The sequence below is a fragment of the Galeopterus variegatus genome, unplaced genomic scaffold, assembly GCF_000696425.1.
Source record: "Galeopterus variegatus unplaced genomic scaffold, G_variegatus-3.0.2 Scaffold68, whole genome shotgun sequence".
NCBI classification, from domain to species: Eukaryota; Metazoa; Chordata; class Mammalia; order Dermoptera; family Cynocephalidae; genus Galeopterus; species Galeopterus variegatus.
Window position 1 is genome coordinate 271143 of NW_007726179.1, and position 20724 is coordinate 291866.

Sequence of the window (20724 nt, forward strand, 5' to 3'; positions counted from 1 at the left end):
GAGTGGAAGGTACAGAGATTTCCCATATAACTCCTTCCCCCATGCAAGCACAGCCTCCCCCATTATCAACGCTGCCCACCAGAGTGGTATAATTATTACAATTGATGAACCTACATTGACATATGATATCACCCAAAGTCCATAGTTTACATTAGGGTTCACTCTTGGTGTTGTACCTTCTATGGGTTTGAGCAAATGTATGACACATATCCACCACTGTAGTATCACACAGAGTATTTTTACTGGCCTAAAAATTCTTGCGCTGTGCCTATTCAACCCTCCATCCCCTATCCTAGCCCTGATTTATTTTTAAAGAAAGTGAGAAATATTGTAATTGATTGTCAGTTTATGTAATGACATTAAAAGAAACGACAGCTTTCAGAAAAAGAATCTTTCTAATATATCAAAAGGTAATGTAAGTGGGATCTGTTTCAATGATGGATTCAGAAACGCTAAGAAGTTCTCTTAAAAGAAAGATAAATAAGGTACTATACAGCACTATACATCACATAACCAAACATAATAATACAATATCTCCATGTCCTCTCTTCTGTGTCATAGTGCATACCCATATTTATCTAGATACATATACAAAATGGTAGCAGGGCCACTTGAAATCCAATATGGGTGATGGAGGCATGTTAATCATGATATCAGAATGTTATCTATGCATAAAAAAATTGCTACAAAATCTGTTTTGTGTACTATCATAAAATGTATGATTAACTTATAAATTAAGTCTATTTTGCCACTAGTTTTTCTTGACTATATTCTAAAGTCAGTGGAGAAATATCTTTTCACTTTCTTACTCCATTTCTTAATTTTTGTATTTTATCTTATAAGCATTCCCATATTTCCAGAATCATTAAGTAAATTATCCTTCACATTGATGGGTGGAAAAGCTTATCATCTGGAATGAATTAACTAAGGGGAGCAGCAGTGAGGATGATGATGAAGCAAAAATTGAAATTCTATTTCAGTAATGATTACTGAGAAAATCATGTGTCCCAGCCCACTACTGTAAAATGTTATGGAAATAGTAAATACTATGAAGACAGACTGCTAAATTAACTATTTACTCTTTATTTTGAAGATTATTCATCTTTGCTTCTAACTTGAACCTGACTTATTGTATTAGATAATCCTAATAACTCAATGCTCTGAGGCAACTGCTTGTTAGTGTTTTGGACTAATTTCCTAGGTTGTTCTATATTACAAGGCCAATTTTTCTTTTAGTTGTGTTTATCATTTCAGCTAATTTGAGATGAATCTACCATGACCTTCATACAGCAAACTTGGCTGTAAAACCACAAATATTTTAAAATATTTGTAAAAACAAACAAAAGTCAGATATTTTGACCAGAGACTTTATTACTTTTAATATGTAGATACAATCTGGCTAATAAGTAGAAGACACTATTATCTACTACCTCTATTTTGTTCTGCACAATTTTATTGGCTATTACCCTAAGTGAAAAATTACACAATCAACATTTGGGTATTTAAATAAATAAACTGAACACTGGTAGGTGTTGCTATGGTGAAAGCTTCCAAATTCAATCAAAGTGTTTCAAGCCATTCACCTTTTATTCAGAATTCTCTAATAAAACAATATTGTTACACATTGAAATGTAGTGTTTTCCCCCTACGTTTTTATATTTCCAGAGCCTGAGTGGTTTAACTCATCCCTCTCACAGTTGCATTGTCACAACTGACCACTCCCTCTTTCTTGATATATTTTATCTTATCACCTCTAAATTTGAAGTACCTAGGATTCAATTCTAGTCCCTTCTTTTAACTCTGTACTTTCTAGGTGATCTTAAACAGGGTGTTAGTGTTAAATACAATCTCCTTGCCAGTAATATCCAAATTCATGTCACTACTTCTAGTCTCTCCCCTAAACTCCAATTGTCTCTTTAATATATCTACTCAGATGATGAATATGTATTTCAACCATAAATGTTAAAACAGAGCTCTTAATTACCACCCATCATGTCTAATCTGCTCCTCCTTCAGTCTATACCATCTCAGTAAATTAAAATTTCTGCAGGCCAACATCCCAGGAGTCAACAGTTTTGCCTTACTCTTCCTATTCATTCTACTATAATATTTAGTTATATCAATATCCAAAGTAAATCCCAACCTACCGCTTTTGTTTTTCTCTGCTACTACCATCCTATTCCAAGCCACTATCATCTCTTTGCCAGAATGTTACAATGGTTTCCTAATTGCCACCTAGTTTTCCCTCTTGTCTTACTACATTCACTCTCTAGTTAGCAGTTAGAGTGATATTCCTAGCAAAATAAAGGAAATCATGTTACTCCTTGCTTAAATCCTACCATAGTTTGGGATTATGTTCAGAACTAAATCTAAATTTCTTATCATGAATGACTACTTCCAACAGGAGCTAAGAAGACCTAGATACCTCCCTGACATCTCATACCACCTTTGCTCTTGATCACAGTGTTCCAGCCACATTGGCTTTCTTTCCATTCCTCTGCACACCGAGTTTGCTCCTGCTGATATAAAATTTATCCAGCTTTTTCTATCACTGGCATGTTCAATTATTCAATTCTCAGTTCAAATATCACTTCCTCAAAAATGCATAGACACTGGGCCGGCCCGGTGGCGCACTGGAGAGTGCGCCGCTTGGGAGCGTGGCGGTGCTCCCACCGAGGGTTCGGATCCCATGTGGAGACTGGTTCCTGCTCACTGGCTGAGCGCGGTGCGGGCGCAACACTGAGGGTTGCGATCCCGTTGCCGGTCCCCGGTATGGGCGCGACACCGAGGGTTGAGATCCCATTACCGGTCAGTAAAAAAAGATAAAAAGGAAAAAAAAATGCATAGACACAACATACAAATAAATTAGCCCTTCCATCACTCTATTGCATTACCCCATTTTGTATTTTTCATGGCACTTTCACTATTCAAATCATTTACTTAATTGTTTGTGTCCCTTCCCTCTCCCCATGCCTTCCCTCTATACAATGTAAAATCTTAGAAAGAAAGGACTTCTGTCTCCTTTATGGCCAGAACTTCAGACTTAGAACAGTGCCTTCAAACTAGTAGTTGCTCAATCAATATTTTTTAAATGTGTTATTGTTAATTGCTTTTCTTTACACATTATTCAGGGCAGATATCATAAGGGGTCTGGCACTTACTACCGAGAATAGTACCTACTTGTTTACACCTACTTTCAATGACAATTTCATGCATCCCAGGTTTTCCAGGATGATCCCAATTTTAAATATTCTTTCTTGCTTTCATCATAATCCGTCAAAATATCCCAATAATTAGTATATTTCAATAGCAAAGCAATAATTCAGAATGTTCACATGTACAGAAAATTTTTTTATCAGATAATATATTCTGATTTTTGTTTTTAAAACCACAAATAGAATAAATATATTTCTCTCTTTCCATTTTCCCTCAAAGACAACAGCCATAAAAACTGAATAAAATACTAAAAACCTCAGTTTGAAGGCATTAGGGAGCAACCAAGACAGCCAGACTTGAGTAAAGTGAAACAGATCAAGGTGAGCTGGCCATTTTCCTCTCAGGATATTCATTGATTTGGTGACAGGTGGCTAGGCAGTCATAGAGAAAGCTATGTCTATAGCAGAGTGTTCAGCAATCTCAAATGATGAAAAGATAAACATTGGAGGTCAGTGCTACAAAGTCAGGTAGGATTTAAGTGGCCATAATCCATAAAGAAATGAGACCTACATTCTTCTCAGCTTTTGCCTTCAAGAAACTTGCCAAATTCTAAATGGTGAAGGGGCCAGAAGATAAACACCATGAAAAAATTAACTCATAAGAAGTGAAAAGCTAAGCAGATCTTTGGGAAATCTCACAGAGCAAGAAAAACAAAATTTGGAGTTCAGGGTCAAGGAGGAAAGGCTCTGGTAAACAAATGAGACTTTCAGCTGGTTCCCTGAAAGTCTACCCCTAGAAATAAGGACAAGCCAGAAACGGCCATAAGAACCCCTGACCAAGCCACAAAACATCTAAATTGCTGATTGAATCAAGGCAATTGTCCCTACTCAACTTTTGAGAGAATAAAAATAAATATTTTCAAGAGAAAAATAACATCATTAAGAATCTTTATAAATTTTTAGACACAATGTATATTATTTGATCAAAAATTACCAACATTGTCATGAATCGGTAAAGCAACAATAAGGAAAAAGACAGTAGAAACTGACTCACAGGTGTTTCAGTTAGTATAGTTATCAGACATACAGTTAAAATTAACTGTTATTAATACAAGTGTACTTCAAAAGTTCGTGGAAAGATTTGCGTTATCTTTCAATTCTATTTTTCCACTTTTTAAAATACCCTCCTATATTCCAGATGACCACGTGGAGAAGGTATCTGGAATCTATTCTTTAAACTGTATCAAATGAAAATTCTAGAATTAAAAAATTAAATTGCTCAAATTAAAGATTTAGTAAATGTGTTTAATAGAAGATTGAATCCAGCAGGATCCGTCTTAGGCCCCAGGAAGGAAGCGCCCACAGCCACCACAGCTGCCAGTATGAGCCTAGACCCATGTGGCACAAGGGGTCAGTCTTAAGCCCTGGAGGGAAGCGCCCATAGGGCCAGCATGCATGGAGGTGAGCCGAGGCCTGTGGTACTGGGGACTCAGTCTATGGACACAGATTCCAGAAAAGGAGCCAAGGTGGTGTGATATAACCACTGCCACACCTACTGTCACCATAAGGACAGTTCACCACCACAGTAGCAGCCAGGGCCACTCTACAGGCAATCTGCTGCTCACTCAACTACACTGATAGAAGAGTCACCAGTAGAGCCTGCAAATACAGGAAGAAATCTTTATCCTCATAGGCAACCAACCCCAGAGTAATAGATAATTGCAGCAGGAAAAAAAAAAAAAAAAAAGGGATCTGTACACTGAAAAACAGGTGACCAGAAAATGTACAGAGTTAAGAAACCTCAAGGGAGGAGAAAAATAAGGCATTGAATACGTATTGAACACAGTGAAGTCTAACAGACTCATATGTGTAATTGGCTGGGAATTTTCCAAGACTGGTAAAAGACGTCAATGCACAGAATTCAGAAGCTTTTGAATCCCAAGTGGCATTTATATGAATAAAATCACTCCTAGGCACATTGTGGTAAAGCCCTGAGAATCAAATGCAAAAAAAAAAGACCTTCAAAGGAGACAAAGGAAAATGACACCTTGCTTTCAAAAGAGCACCAGTAAGATTCTACACTGACTTCACAACAGAAATTATGAAAGCTGGGCAATAACGGTGGGATGTCAGTAAAGTTCTGGGGGTGGTGCGTGGGTGGGTGGAATAACTTCCAACCAAGAATTCTATAGTGGAATTCTTATTCAATGGAAAATAAGCTTTAAAAAAAAGCTTTTCAATAAAAATGGTCATTTAAAAATAAATTAATCACACAAAGTGAGTCCAAACTTTGACAAGCTTTAAAAAAACACAAGTAAATAAAAATGGGGAAATACAAAGCATACCTCACTTAAAAAATGCAGAAGAGACATAACTTCAGATGGAAGTATACTAATGAGAGAATAAACAAAGAGCATCAGAAAAAAGTTAAACATGTTTAAATGAATACTGCCTGTTTATTATGGTAACAATTACTTCCCATGAAGTTTAATATGTACATAGAATTAAACACATGAGAACTATAGGATGAAATGATGGGGGGATGGTATTGAGGTAAAATGTTATGGAATTCTGATAAATGAAGGATGCATGGTACAATGTTTATGGTAATTAAGGCAAGTAATGAAAGACTTCACAGAACACAAGCTAATAAGAGGAGAAATGGAATAATTAAATAGGGGGGAAACTTTAATAATCCAAAAGAAGTGAAGTCATGAGGAAAAAAATTAATAAAAAATAAGACAAATAGGAAACAGATGTTAATATGGGAATTTAAACCCAAATATCAGTTGTAAAATTACTTTTAAATGAATTAAGTATTCAACTTAAAGGCAATGATTGTCAGGCTGGTTAAATAAGCAATTCAAATACATAAAACTCACAAAAGATACACCTTAAATATAAGGGTACCAAACAGAATGGAAAAAAGCTATATCATGCAAACACTAACAAAAAGAAGGTAGTGAAGCTAGAAAAGTAAACTTTGAGGATAAAAGCATTGCTAGCAATAGTTTTTAAAAAGAGTTAATACAGCTCCAACCTAAATTTGTATGTCCCTAATAAGATAGCCTCAATATATTTAAACAAAAACATGTACAAACTCACTGATATATTTGTTACACTGCAGCCAACAACTACAGAATCCACAATCTTCACAAGTACAAAAATGTCACTGACCATATGCTGGATGAAAACAAGTCTTAAAAAATTGAGTCTCAAAGAATTAAATATATACTGACCACAGTGGAATTAAGTGAGAAAAAAATAACAAGATGAAAAGATGAGGGAAAAAAACAGTGGTTTGGAAATTAAACACTTAATTTCTAAATAGCCATAGGTAACATTAAAAAGTAGAATAGATATTAGAAAATATTTTAAATTAAATGACAATGAAATATGTAACACCAAATGTGTAAAATGCAGCTAAAGCCATTTGTAGAGACAAATATGTAGTATTAAATAAATATATTAGAAAAGAAGACTAAAATTTTAAGAATGTAAGCATCTATTTCAAGAAGCTAGGAAAAAATGGTAAGCTAAAATCCAAAATAATTAGAAGAAGGTAAAATAACATGACACATAAGACAAGAATTTAATGCAATTTAGCAATCTCACAATAGAAAAAATTAACCAAGCGAAAAGTTGGCTATTTGAAAAGACTAATAAAATTATAAAAACCTACCAAAGCTGTAAAGAAAAAATATATACTCACACAAACAATGCCTGTAATGAAAAGGGTGCATCGCTACAGATCATTTATACATTAAAAAGATAATAATGGTATATCATTAACAACTTCATGCCAATGTACTTGAAAATGTAGGGGGAATGGATTTATTTTTTGAAAGGCCCACTCAACTAAACTGACAAAATAAGAAACGAAAACTCTGAAGGGTCCCATATTTATCATAGCTACTGAATGTGTCACTAAAACCTTTTCCACGGAAAAAGCTCCTGGGCCAAATGGCTTTACTGGTGAATCAAAATTAGAATATTGGTTATTGTTATGGGGAGAAGGGAGATAATGATTGGGAGAGGACATGAGGGAAGTTGCTGGTTAACTTGATCTCATTAGTGATTACTTGGGTAGGTTCACTTAGTGATTATTCATCATGCTTTTAATTTATTTGTCAACTCTTCTGTGTGCATGCCTCACTTCATTAAAATGTTAGCTACACACAAACACGTAGAAAATACATATTTTACTAAAAGAAAAACCTTGTCATACTAGATAAAACATGAAAACTTAACTACATGCTGTTTGTAAGAAACATATCCAAAATGTACAGTGGTAGAAAGGTTGAAAATAATAAAAAGAAAAAGGTACCTGTAAATTATAAGAAATGAGGCTTATATAAGTAGAATAATTAGTCAGAAAAAGTTTTTAAGAGCATACTAGTAATGAATAAGGTTACTTCTTGATTAAAAAAATCCACATAATCTGGAGGATATAACAACAACACAATAGCATAAAAGATGTTATAAAAGAGTTTCAATGCCCAAGCAACACCTTTTAGGCTTTCTCTCGGTATGCATTAATTTTCATAAAATACTGAAAAATATTGGAAAAAAAATATTTTAGGTTATATATAAAATGAAACACGTAGGCATCATTTAAGTAGTTCAGTAATTAAACTTTTTTAGAGTTTATGCTAACTTTTGTTTTGCTTTTTTACATTATTCTCATTACAGTTCTAGCCCATTTGTTCTCGGCTCAGCATTATTTTCGGTGTAGAAGACCAGGAACTAATATTTAGTGAGTATCAACTAATGTGCAGCAATGTGCTAGGCTTTTTGCCTACATTACATCACTTTATTCTTATAATAATCCTCTTAATAAGGAAGTGGCACTATTAGCTTCATTTTACACATGACAAAATTGAGAAGCATAAAGTGGAAAATTCACCTAATGTAAATAAACTAATAGCTGATAAATGATGTCAGGAAAATGGACCGTGGGCACAATTACACTTCTTCCTTTCTCCTTTGCCTCATTCTTTTCTTCTTTGCAATTTTTGTATTTTAGAGACTCAGAGTAATATTGAAAACATGTTGTACCTATGATTTAAAACATACATACTATCTCATAACTTGTAATCAGCTTCTAGAAAAAAATTTCATATGTATGTATATAACTATATATTGGATATATGTGTAAACACATATAAAACATATAACTATAATATCTATTACAAGTAAAAACTTAACACTAGGAATAAAATGGGGAAATACACAATATTCCACCAAAATGATGAAGTGCAGTTGTTTTATGCATTCAAGCCATCAGACAGCTGTGAAAATTGCCTGTATTCCATCTATTTTAGGAAGTTCTGTTCAGACATTCCATAACAGAATTAGTATGATTTAAAAATTTTAACAGATCTTCTCCCACAGACTTTTAACAGATCGCTTCTCTATGTGTTATTGTTCTTGTGTTTAAAGAAACAATCCTCTAATTTATTCCAGGCTTCAAGAAGCATTTTCTAGGGCAGTCATCTTGACTCTATTTAAATAGGATCTGCATATCCTATTTTCATGAGGTTGTTAGAATTTTCATTTATCAGCATTTTAAGTCAAAAATTCATAACCTATGTTTACACTCTTGTTTAAAAAGGATCATGATGGTTCCCCCCCCCCACACACACACACCCCTGCCCTTTACACCTACTTTTTTCCCCACTAAGAAATAATAAAACATCAAGGGAAAAAAAGTTTCAGTCCCAGATTTCTCTGTTACAAAAGGAGTTAAAATAATTAAAACCTTTTTTCCCAAATAAAGCTATAAATGTAGTAAAGTCAGAGACTAACAAATATGACTGAAGTTTAGAAAATGTTTAGAAAGAGGATTAATGAGAAAATTTACTTCTGGCTTTCTACAAAATTAATATTTGTGTCTCCTAAAAATTTATATGTTGAAATCCTAACACCCAATGTGATGGTATTAGGAGGTGGGGCATTTGGGGAGGTGAATAAGTTGTGAGGGTAGAACCTTCACAAATGGGATTAGTGCCATTATAAAACAGACCCCAGAGGACTCATCTGCCTCTTCTGCCATGTGAGGATACAGCAAGAAGACAGCCATCTACGAGCCAGGAAGCGGTCCCTCACCAGACACAGAATTTGCTAATATCTGATCTTGAACTTCCAGCCTCCAGAACTGTGAGAAATAAATCTCTGCTTTTTAAAAGCCACCCAGTCTCTGGTGTTCTATTACAGCAGCAGACCAAGACAACAATATTCAACCTGAGTTTTAAAGGAAATTTCATAAATTTAAAAAAAAAAAGTACAGCGTATTTTATAAGAAACATATGAGATCATTTAATCCTTTGTTTAATTCTCAAATTTTATAAGATTCTTAAATTATGGATTGATGTTTTACATTATCCATTCTTTCAATCATTTATTCACTCAATAAAAATTTATTGAGTATGTCCCGTATGCTCGGCACTATTTTAAGTGCTTAGAATGTGGCAAGAAAAAAACAACAAATACTTCCACCCTCATTAAATTTGCATTCAGAAAGGGAAAATAAACAACATTCAACATAAATCATAAAATATACATAGTAAGTTAGATTGTGATATATTTTATGGAGAAAAAAGCCCCAGAGAAATGGTTTAGAAAGTGGAGAGGGGGCTGCAATTTTAAATAGATTCATCAGGGATGTCCTTGCTGAGAAGGTGACACTTGAGTGAAACCCAAAGGAAGTGAGGAAACAGGCCAAGTGGAGATGGGGGGAAATAATTTCAGGCATAAGAAATGGCTGCAGAGGCCCTGAGGCAGAAGGGTGCCAGATGGGAATGTTCAAGACACAGAGAGGCAGCCAGTGGGGGGCAACTGAGGAGAGGAGGTCAGTAGATGAGGCCAGAGATGAAAGGGGGTGAGGAAAAAGTCCTGAAGGCCATGTGCATCACTGTGTTTTTCCGACTGAGGGTGATGGAAATCCATTAGACAGTTTTAGTGGAAGGACTGATGTGATCTGATTTTACATTAATAAGATTGTTGTGACTGCTAAATTGAGAGCAGACTGAAGGGCAGATGAGTAGAAGCCAATCACGACTAATGTTCTGCACAATATAAACACCGAAGCAAATGATTAAAAAAGTCAGCACAAATTCGTTTAGAGGGAGAATACATTTTCTAACTAACCACTGATCCTGTTTGTGACGTAGAATCAATGATCTTTAAAAAAAAGCAACTAAAGCAGGTAAAAAACTATGATATTAATTATGTTCTGTTAGTACTAAACAAGGTGTACTCGTGTATAATATTTTGAACATGTAGATTCTAATCTCATGTGTAGTTAGATTTGAATTGATGAATTTAGCAGTGACTCGAACAGTACCAAGAAAAATATTCAGTGATTTGAAGAGCAGCCTTGGCTGTTTCCTTGGCTATGCAGAAGCTTTTTAGTTTGTAATCTCCTTTGTCTATTTTGCTTTTGTTGTCTATGCTTTTGAGGTTATATCCAAAAAATCATTGCCCAGACTGATTGGAGCTTTTCCCCTATGTTTTCTTTTAGTAGTTTTATGGTTTCAGTATATAATTCATTTTTCATGAGTCAATTTTTGTATATGGTGTGAGACGGTCTATTTTCACTCCTCTGCATGTGGATATCCAGTTTTCCCAACACCTTTTTAAAGACTGTCCTTTCCCAATGTGTGCTATGGACACCTTTGTCAAAAAACAATCGACCATAAATGCATGTATTTATTTCTGGGTTCTCTAGTCTGTTTCATTGGTCTATGTGTACATTTTTATACTAGTACCTACCATGCTGTTTTGATTACTATAGCTTTGTAGTACATTTAGAAGTCAAGCAGTGTGATGCCTCCAGCTTTGTTCTTTTTGATCAAGATTGCTTTGACTATAATGGTTCTATTGCAGTTCCATACAAATTTTAGGATTTGTTTTTTTCTGTGACAACCATCATTGGAATTTTGACAAGCATTGCATTCTGTAGATCACTTTGAGTAGTATGGGCATTTTGACAATATTAATTCTTTCAATCCATGAACACAAAAAAGCCATTTATCTGTGTCTTCTTCAATTTGTTTTATCAGTGTTTTATAGTTTTGTGTACAGGTCTTTGACCTCCTTGGTTAAACTTATTCCTAAGTTGTTTTTGTTTGTTTTTTGTTTTTGTAGCAATTGTGAATGGGATTATTTTCCTGATTTCTCTTTTGGATAGTTGTTTGTTAATATATAAAATATAAACACTCCTGATTTTGCATGCTGACTTTGTATTCTGCAACTTTACTGAATTTATTAGATCTAATAAATTTATTAGAATTTGGTGGAGTCTGTAGGGTTTTTTCTATGTAAGATCATGTCATATGCAAACAGAGAAAATGTACCTTCTTCCTTTCCAATTATTTTTATCTAATTTCTATGGCTAGGCCTTCCAGTACTATGTTGAAAAGGGGCAAGAGCAGGCCTCCTTTTCTTTTTCCTGATCTTAGAGAAAAAGTTTAAACTGTTCATCATTAAGTTACTTGTGGGTTTGTCTTTGTATTTGGAATTACAACAAAATACGGAAATATTTTCCCAGATTCCATCCTATTTGCAAGTCTAAATAATTTGGGGTGATGGTTATTCTTTATTAATAACTTTATCCTGACCGAAATATTGTGAACAGGAAGAAGAAAGAAATTAAACCTTTATTGAGTTGAGGTACATTCCTTCTATACCAAAATAAAAGGATGTTGAATTTTGTCAAATAACTTTTTTGCATATATTAAGATGATCATATAATTTTTGTCCTTCATTCTGTTAATATAGTGTATCACATTTATTGATTTATATATGTAAAACCATACTGTATCACAGGGATGTCTCACTCGATCATGGTGAGTGATCCTTTAAATTTGCTTTTGTTGAGGATTTTTGCATCTATGTTCATCAGAGATATTGGCCCACAATTTTATTTTCTTATATTGCCCTTGTCTGCCTTTTGTATCAGGATAATGCTGACTTCATAAAATTTATTTGGAAGAGTTTAAGAAGAATTTCTATTAGTTCTTCTTTAAGTGTTTAGTAAAATTCAGAAGTGAAACTATCAGATTTGACACTTTTCCTTGATGGGATACATTTGATTACTGATTTAACTTCCTTACTCTTTATTGGTTTGTTCAGATTTTCTATTTCTTCATAATTTAGTCTTGGTAGGTTGTATGTGTCTAGGAGTTTATCTATTTCTTGTAGATTATCCAATTTGTTGGCATATTATTGTTCATAGCAGTCTCATAATTTGTTGTATTTTCTGTGGTGTTAGTTTTAATGTCACTTCTTTCATTTCTGATTTTACTTATTTGAGTCTTCTCTCTTTTTTCCTTAGTTAGTCTAGCTAAATGTTTGTTGATTTGTTTATCTTTTCAAAAAACCAACTGTTAGTTTCATTGATCTTTTCTATCATTTTTCAAGTCTCTGTGTCATTTATTTCTTCTCTGATCTTTATTACTTCTTTCCTTCTACTAACTTTAGGCCTAGTTTGTTCTCTTTTTTATTTCCTTGAGGTATAATGTTAGGTTGTTTATTTGAAATCTTTCTTTTTTTGGATGCAAATATTTATTGCTATAAACTTCCCTCTTAGAACTGCTTTTGCTGCATTCCATAAGTTTTGGTATGTTATGTGTCCATTTTTGTTTTTCTCAAGATATTTTTTAATTTCCATTTTAATTTCTTCTTTGACTCATTGGTTGTTCAGGAGCATGTTGTTTAATTTCCATGTATTTGTGAAATTTCTAAAACTCCTACTTGAACACAGATGCTTTTAATATAAATTGGTAAGAAGAGTGTGACAGAAGAATTTGACATGAAATAAGAATGACCGTCCCTCAAGACTGAAAATTTGATCACCCTTAATATAGTTAAATGAAAAAAAAGACACCTGAATATATGAAATACTTTAACGTACTTCATACTTTATTATTACAGAAGGGTGCAGCCATTACATTAATGGTTATAGAGTTTAGGAAAAATTCTTCTGTGCTATTCACATTAATTCTAAACATATAGTAATATATACATAGAAATACTAATTCAACCTTTTATACAAAATATAACTCCCATTTTAAGTTGTTAACCTGTCCCACTAAATACATTTGTATAAGGGCAATGAATAAAATATTAGGTCAAGAACATGTGGAGTGTGATCTTGTAGCTGTAAGGCCATCTTGTTTGCATTTCTAGTTTTGAGGGATAGACCAAGAAGAGAAGTAGATTATTTGTTGAAATGAATGAGATGCCTACACATCAGCATAACTGATTCCATGGCACTCTTGGGTTGTTCAGAAGTGAGTGTGATCTCAATATATGTTACAAAGTAATACTAGCTGCCTTACAGGATTACTGTAAAAACTAAGTGACATAATAAGGATGTCCGCATTTTCTCAGCCAACGCATTAAAATATGCCTTCCTGCAGTTTTGCTTCAAAGCTGAACAGGTACTATGAGCATGTCCCAAAGTTTGTTATTCCACAGGCTGAGGCCAAAGGAGAAGTCTGAGCCTCTTTTTGTTCGAGGAATTTCAATAAAACCTTCTTCATTCTTTCCATCATTGAACAATTGAATAAATTAAAATCTTGAATCACATAGAAATAAGGATTTATTTCATTGTATAGATTATTTGTGTTCCCTTTGTGTTAAACACACAGTAAGTTGATGTGTAGAAAGTTGGATAGGGCTGAAGTAAATAAGGATATGGGTGGACATCATGCCAGAAGAAGGGACCACTTGAGCACATGTCCTCTCTACCTGTCCCACCTGGTGAATTCTAGACCTTGGGGTCAGGTAGACCTGGGTTAAAAACAGAATTCTGTTTCTTGTTATGATGACTGAACTACAAAAGATGTCTTGGAGTATTCACTCATCTTAAGGCTGTTAAACTAAATGGAAGTGAGAGAAAACAGGAAGACAAATCCTCAGAATTCTTAAAATACTGTGTGGGAACAAATGAGTGGGGATGCAAAGCAAACTTAGGGAAATATAAATGGCTTCATTGAAAAGTGAGCTTTCAGGGGACCTCTTTGACTTACTGTATTAATAATGATAGGCAAGTTGGATAGAAATGATTTAGTAAAAACTTGTGATTGATCCATCCAGTTGTAAATTAGAAGGAAAAAAATGCTGCTATGTTTGATATCAGGTAAATTATATTGTGGCTGAGCTCAAAGAATAGTACAAATGATTTGTGCAAACTGTATTAATAATTGATTCTCTTGCTCCATGTTAAATCTAAAAGAATAAGTGGAGAATAAACCAGAGCAATAAAACATCACTATTTATTGACTCAGGATATGACCTGAGTCAGTGGACAGCAGACTTACTCTTGACCAGAAAGGCAGACTTTTGATGATCACATGATGAGGGAGAACTGCTGTGACCAATAAAGAACCAAGTTGTTGTTACCAGGAGAAGGATAAAGTCCATTTTGAGGCTAGGATCCCAAGAGAAGACATGCACAGGATTAATTGACCTAAAGCATGATTGATCACGGTGGTAGTTTGCCATGCCATTCTCTGAAAGTGCTCTAAGACGTCCTTGGAAGTGTCATTAACTCAGGGATCACATTCAGCTGCTATAGACTAGGATAGGTAGAAATAAATCCATACCAGTTGGCAATTTAGCTAAATCCACGCCAGTTGGCAATTTAGCTGCAGCACTGAGCCCCTGCTGCCATCCAGCTGCTCAGCTCCTGAGGAGTCCCAGGTGGATGGAAGGAGGGTCTGCTGTGAGCCCTACTAGCTTGCTTGCTCCCCATCCAGCTATTTTCAGCTCTTGAATGTGTGCAGCCCTTGAAAAAATGGGCCCAGACCCCAGAAGAAGGAAGGTGTACTCCTGTTGATGGCAAAGGGCATCCATTAGGGAAATGCCTGGTGCCGATATAGCCCACTGGCTGGGGTTCCCCACACTGTGGCAACCTATGACCTCTACAGTATATAGTAATTGACATTACCCATCTTGACCATCCCCCTGCACTTCCCCCAAACTCTCTTGCTGCTCTGTCTCATACTAGTCCAGGGAGGAGAGGCAAAAGATCTTTCCTATGCTGGTTCCAGAGAGTGAAAGAAAAACAGGCTGAATGAAAGAGGTCAGCTTAGTTCAACCCCTCCAGTTTCAGCTTTCAGCCTATTAAATTAGCCTTTGTATTTGGAATTACAACAAAATACGGAAATATTTTCCCAGATTCCATCCTATTTGCAAGTCTAAATAATTTGGGGTGATGGTTATTCTTTATTAATAACTTTATCCTGACCGAAATATTGTGAACAGGAAGAAGAAAGAAATTAAACATAGAAGTCACCCAGGCCTACGCAACACAAACCCTAACAACTTCCAACATCAATTTTATATAACTACAGGGCTTGTTACCTCATTCAGTGGCCCAAGTTTAATTTGAGAATCAACTGTCACAGCTTCCTCAACTCTCAATAATAAGAAGCAATTTACTCAAGAGCCTTGTTATCCAAGGACCTTTAAGTGCACAAACCATCAGCAGAGGGGAAACACTGAAGTATTTCAAAAGTTAAAAATGGCACTATTATATTTCCTTTATGTAAAATTTTGTTGATCCATATTTTCATCATTAACTCCAATTAACTAAAACAGAGTCAGCTCCTAACTTATTTCTACACCCTTCATACGTATCCATTTTAGAATGTGCTTTAGAAATAAATGCCAGATACGTTTAAATGACAACACACCAAATGAATAGGATCCTTTGTTCATTACATCAAGAAAATAATTTAGGGTGATGAGAAAGAGTATCCTTTCACCCAAGCACTAATAACTAAACAAATTGAAATGGAAGTTACAATTTCAAAAGTGGAAAATGATAAGAAAGAGGCACTATACCTGCTGTAAATCCAGTGTAATTGTCACATAATGGTATTCTATTCCATTCTTAATACTGGGACTCTGCCACCAAGTGTTCTTTCCATCAATAGCATTTGTGATCGGGTGTCTCTCTAGTGAGTCAGCAGCAGCATGAAAAGGGAGAAGAAAAGATCATAGAATGAATTTATAGCTGTTTCTTTAAAGAAAAAAGTAAAACTGAATTAAAACAAGCATCATGTGGATATGAATGCTGAAATATATGAAAAGAGAGCAATTCATATCTTCAACAGAATTTATTCAATGACAACTTTTTCATAGCACTCTAAAAGGTGGTGGGAAATGGTTAAATGCTTAGGCTACAAGAGAAGATGCTCAGGATCCTGGCCATCAACTAAAACGGGCAACTTTAAATATGACTACAGCAATTAAGGGGGAAGAAATAATACTGAAATCTAATTGATGCATTAATCATTCAGAAAAGTGAAAATCCTATTGTTTGAAGTAGTTCTAATATGAAGTAGTTCTAACAAATCGACTTTGTTAACAGAAACATACAATCCTGAATTATGGTTGAAAGGTACTTGAAGATTTACCCTTCTGACATATTCATTATAACCAAGATGCAGGCAATCCAATGTGTACATGGTTTTGATATAAAATACTATCAAATTCATCCTGTGAGGTTTTTTGTAGCCAGTCTTTAACTTTCAAATTTTCTGCACTACTGAAAAATATGAAAGATACTCCAAACTTCTCAACCAACATTTGCCTGTCCCCATAGTCACTAACTCCCGTGGAGGAGTCTGCACAGTAATGGCAAGCAGGGAGATGATGGAACATAAAACTCCATTCTACTGGCAAACACAGATCTTTCCCCACCTTTACTCCAGACAGACGAGCACAAGATTTATTGCTAGAATCAAAGGAGAGACTGGAGATAGAAAATAGGAGATGTGGACAATCACTGCCAAATCTACAGTCCTTTGTTGCTGCTCTCTTCCTTCGTGTGATCCTCAAACCTTACGGATTCTTATCTGCTACAGCAGCCAAACCCCTGTGACATTTCTCAGTCATTGGTTCTTGTCTGAAGTCTTTGCTCCTCATTTTCCAAGTAACACAAGCTCTGTTTCTTTTCTGCTTCTCTGAACAGGTCCTGTTCATGCATGGGCGAGGATGGAAGGAGCAGAGGTGGTTGGAGGTGTTCCTAGTTCTATTCCCAGGGCTGCAGTAAGGCTACTTAAGATCCTAACATCACTCTTAGAAGTCGGCACATTTACCCACAGAAATGTCAACAAAGCGGAAGTCAGCGTCCCTGGTACTCTTCTGTTCATTATGGATTAAGTATGCTTCAAGGTGTCAGTCTTGAGAACTTTTATAGAATTAATTCTCTGGGAAGACATTTCAAATGAATGGCCTATGAATATACTTTTAGATTAGAACAGAATCCTTTTGTAAATTGAAAGAATACCTCAAATAATGAACAAATCACATCACTATGGGGAACAATCGTGGACTCTCAATTTGCCTACATGATGTAGCAATCCAGCCACGTATTCTCATGATAATGGTGATAAAAGAGCACAAGATTCGGAATATGAAAAGCTGGTATATGAGCACCTGGATATTCCCCCGGGCTCCACCATTTAGTACTTAACTAACCATGAACAAACTTAAACGCTGTGTGTCATCCCTGAAATGGGGATAACAAAACTCCACTCACAGGTTTCCAGATCTTAACTTTCAGAAAAAAAAAAGAAAAATTCCAAAAATGTGTGTGTGAGAGATTCATGGAATTGACATAGAAGTTCTAGCTTTTTATTTTTCCAAGTAATAGTAACCTCTAATCTACTTTTACTATCATTTCTATTATCTATTATTATTTATAAAATATTATTTTATAAAATAAAGGGCATTTTAAAACCAACAATAGTACAATAGTTTTTTTTTAAAAAAACATAATATCAAAATGAAAGACAATGCTTTAAAATGTATCCATTTCATTTTCATAAAAAATGGATATGTGGAATGTTGTTCTTATTTTCTTAATTTACCATGAACCAGTGAAAACATCTTCAATGGGAACCTTTTACTCACAGGGTTACCAATGAACACTACAGCTATTAATATTCTAACCATTTTATACATATACATAAATAATTCATCTGCTCAAAATGTACACTGTTCTGAATCTTAATTAGAGACAAATTGCACTTCATAAAAAATTTGAAAATAACAATAAAAGTCAGGCTAAACTGAGTCTCTCTCGTTACAGAAGTCTGACAGTAAAGTAAAATCATTTTCAAAAGAAAAAATTTTTATTAAAAACAATATTCATTAAATTTGCCATTTTCAGTTATGTGAATATTTTTTATTATATATTAACTTTATCTAAGTAGTCTTCTATAACCTTTAACTGAAAACATAAAGGCTATGTATTTGAGTTGCTTATGGTACAACATTCATATTCCAAATATAGATACTTATATTCAAAATCTTAATAGGAGTGTATAGGACACGACAAAAATATTCCATTTTTACTTGTAAATTTTTTAATTCAACAAAACAGCTTGATGAACTTTATTTTGTACCAAGTCTTATTACATTAGGAGTCCACTTAGATGAGGTATCCTGTCTCATTAATGAAAAGTAAAATTGCTGAATATATTTAATAATGAGCAGTAGTTAAATTGTTCCGTTGAAGCTAGGGAAGGTGTTAGGTCTTTATCATGACAGCAAATACCAGAAGCATGACTAAATATCAAATAAATGCCTCTGTTGGAGTGAGTGGATGCTGACATTGACACGTAAGGAATCAAAACCATAAATGAAATATTACTGGCATTGCTTCTGAAGAAAAACAAATATCACAGCAAACATTCCCCAAACATCCTCTTGAATCTTTATTACAGATTGTAGGTTTAATATGTGTAGAAAAATAAACACACAACCACATTTCCAGATCAAATTCATGGCTGTTAGTAATTGTGAGGGAAGCTGTTTAATTGCAAATTTTGATACCTGACAGCTCAGGTCAAATTGATATGAGAATTAGTCATGAAAAGGAGGACTGGGAGATGAATCAACAATTAGCCATAATCCCCATTATGAAAGTTTAATCATAATTAATTTGCAAACACTGATGAATTGTTGGCATACTTCCCTTATTTAAAAGGAGATAGTTATCCTCAACAGGGATAACTACACAAGTCAATCCAAGGGCTAACTCCTTCCAAAAACTGGCAAGACACAATCTATTAACAGTCAGCAAGTTCAAGTTTTAATTTCTCTGTTTGGTTATTAAATGCTGACCTTCCAGGTTTATTCTAGAAGTTCAATGAATCGGTGAAATTTTATTGTCTGTTGCTCGAATTTTACATATATATATCAACATATATATATGTTGTTTATTGCTAGAGTTTTATTCTTGTTGAGTTTTATTCTTTCTAAATTTCTAGTATCAAAACATGATTTTGAAATGCAATAAAAATGGTCATTTAAAAATAAATTAATCACACAAAGTGAATCCAAACTGTGTCAAGCTTTAAAAAAATCACTACAAGTAAATAAAAATGGGGAAATACAAAGCATACCTCACATGCATTGTGTTTTACTGACACATGTTTTTCACAAAATTGAGAACTTTCTCAATGCAAAAACACAGGATGGGATTGCCTATGTATAGATGTCTTCAACCGAGATACAAGAGGCCCTGAATATAGAACTTTGAAGAGCATAAGTGACAGAGTAGCTCTTGGACTCAGTTTGGGAAATGTATCTCATCCTTTTTTCCAAGAGTCTCCACTCTATTTTTCACCCCAGTCTTTGTGTCTTTCTTCCATCCTGTCTTTATGATTGTCTATACATTATATTGTCTATAGACATTTATGAATGTCGATACATTTCCTTCTTTCTCTCCTTTCCTGTATAAATATATATATTTGAATACATAAATAAATATAATATTTATATAAATATATTTAATATCATAATATATTATATACAATACATTATTATATAATATACATAGTATATGTTATATTTATTTTAATATCTATTTATAAATATTACATAGTCTGTGATATACGAGACCACCAATTTTAATCATAAAAGTTCCAATTCTCCAAACATATTAAGGTTTTGTGCATCCCTAAGCTATACAATAAAGAGGACTATGCATCCTTCCCTTTAACCAGCTCTAAGAACGAATGCACAATGCCTCCCAATTTTCTTTTCTTTTTTTTTCATTAAATTTTTATTTTGTCAATATACACTGTATATGATTATTATGGCCCATCACCGACACCTCCCTCCCTCCTCCCTCTCTCCCCTTCCCCCCAAGAATGTCCTTTTAAATTTAAAAAATGCAAATTGTGAGAAAAAGCTTTCTTTATTTTATGTTTTACAATTTTTTTTCTTCAAAAAGAGTGATGAAACTACTCTGTATTATACTACAATGGTGGATACAAATCATTATACATTTGTCCAAACCCATAAAATGTACAACACCAAGAGTGAACCCTCATGTAAACTATAAACTTTGGATGATAATGATGTGTCGGCGTAGGTTCATCAATTGTCACAAACACACCAGTCTGGAGGGGGGTACTAATAACGGGAGGCTACCCATGTGTTGGGGAAATCTCTGTATCTTTCTCTTAATTTTGCTGTGAACCTAAAACTGCTTTCAAAAATAAAATCTACTAAAAAGAGAGAGAGAAGGAAAACTGAGCAA

At 34.3% G+C, this 20724-nt stretch overlaps 1 protein-coding gene across 1 annotated transcript in view; it reads right to left on the bottom strand.

Moving 5' to 3' along the window:
- Positions 1-20724, bottom strand: part of LOC103594376 (laminin subunit alpha-2-like) — a 256089-nt gene that overhangs the window by 88177 nt on the left and 147188 nt on the right. Inside the window, exon 3 of the mRNA XM_008577588.1 lies at positions 16011-16123. Coding sequence (XP_008575810.1) covers positions 16011-16123 — 113 coding nt within the window. The remainder of the gene's footprint in view (positions 1-16010; positions 16124-20724) is intronic.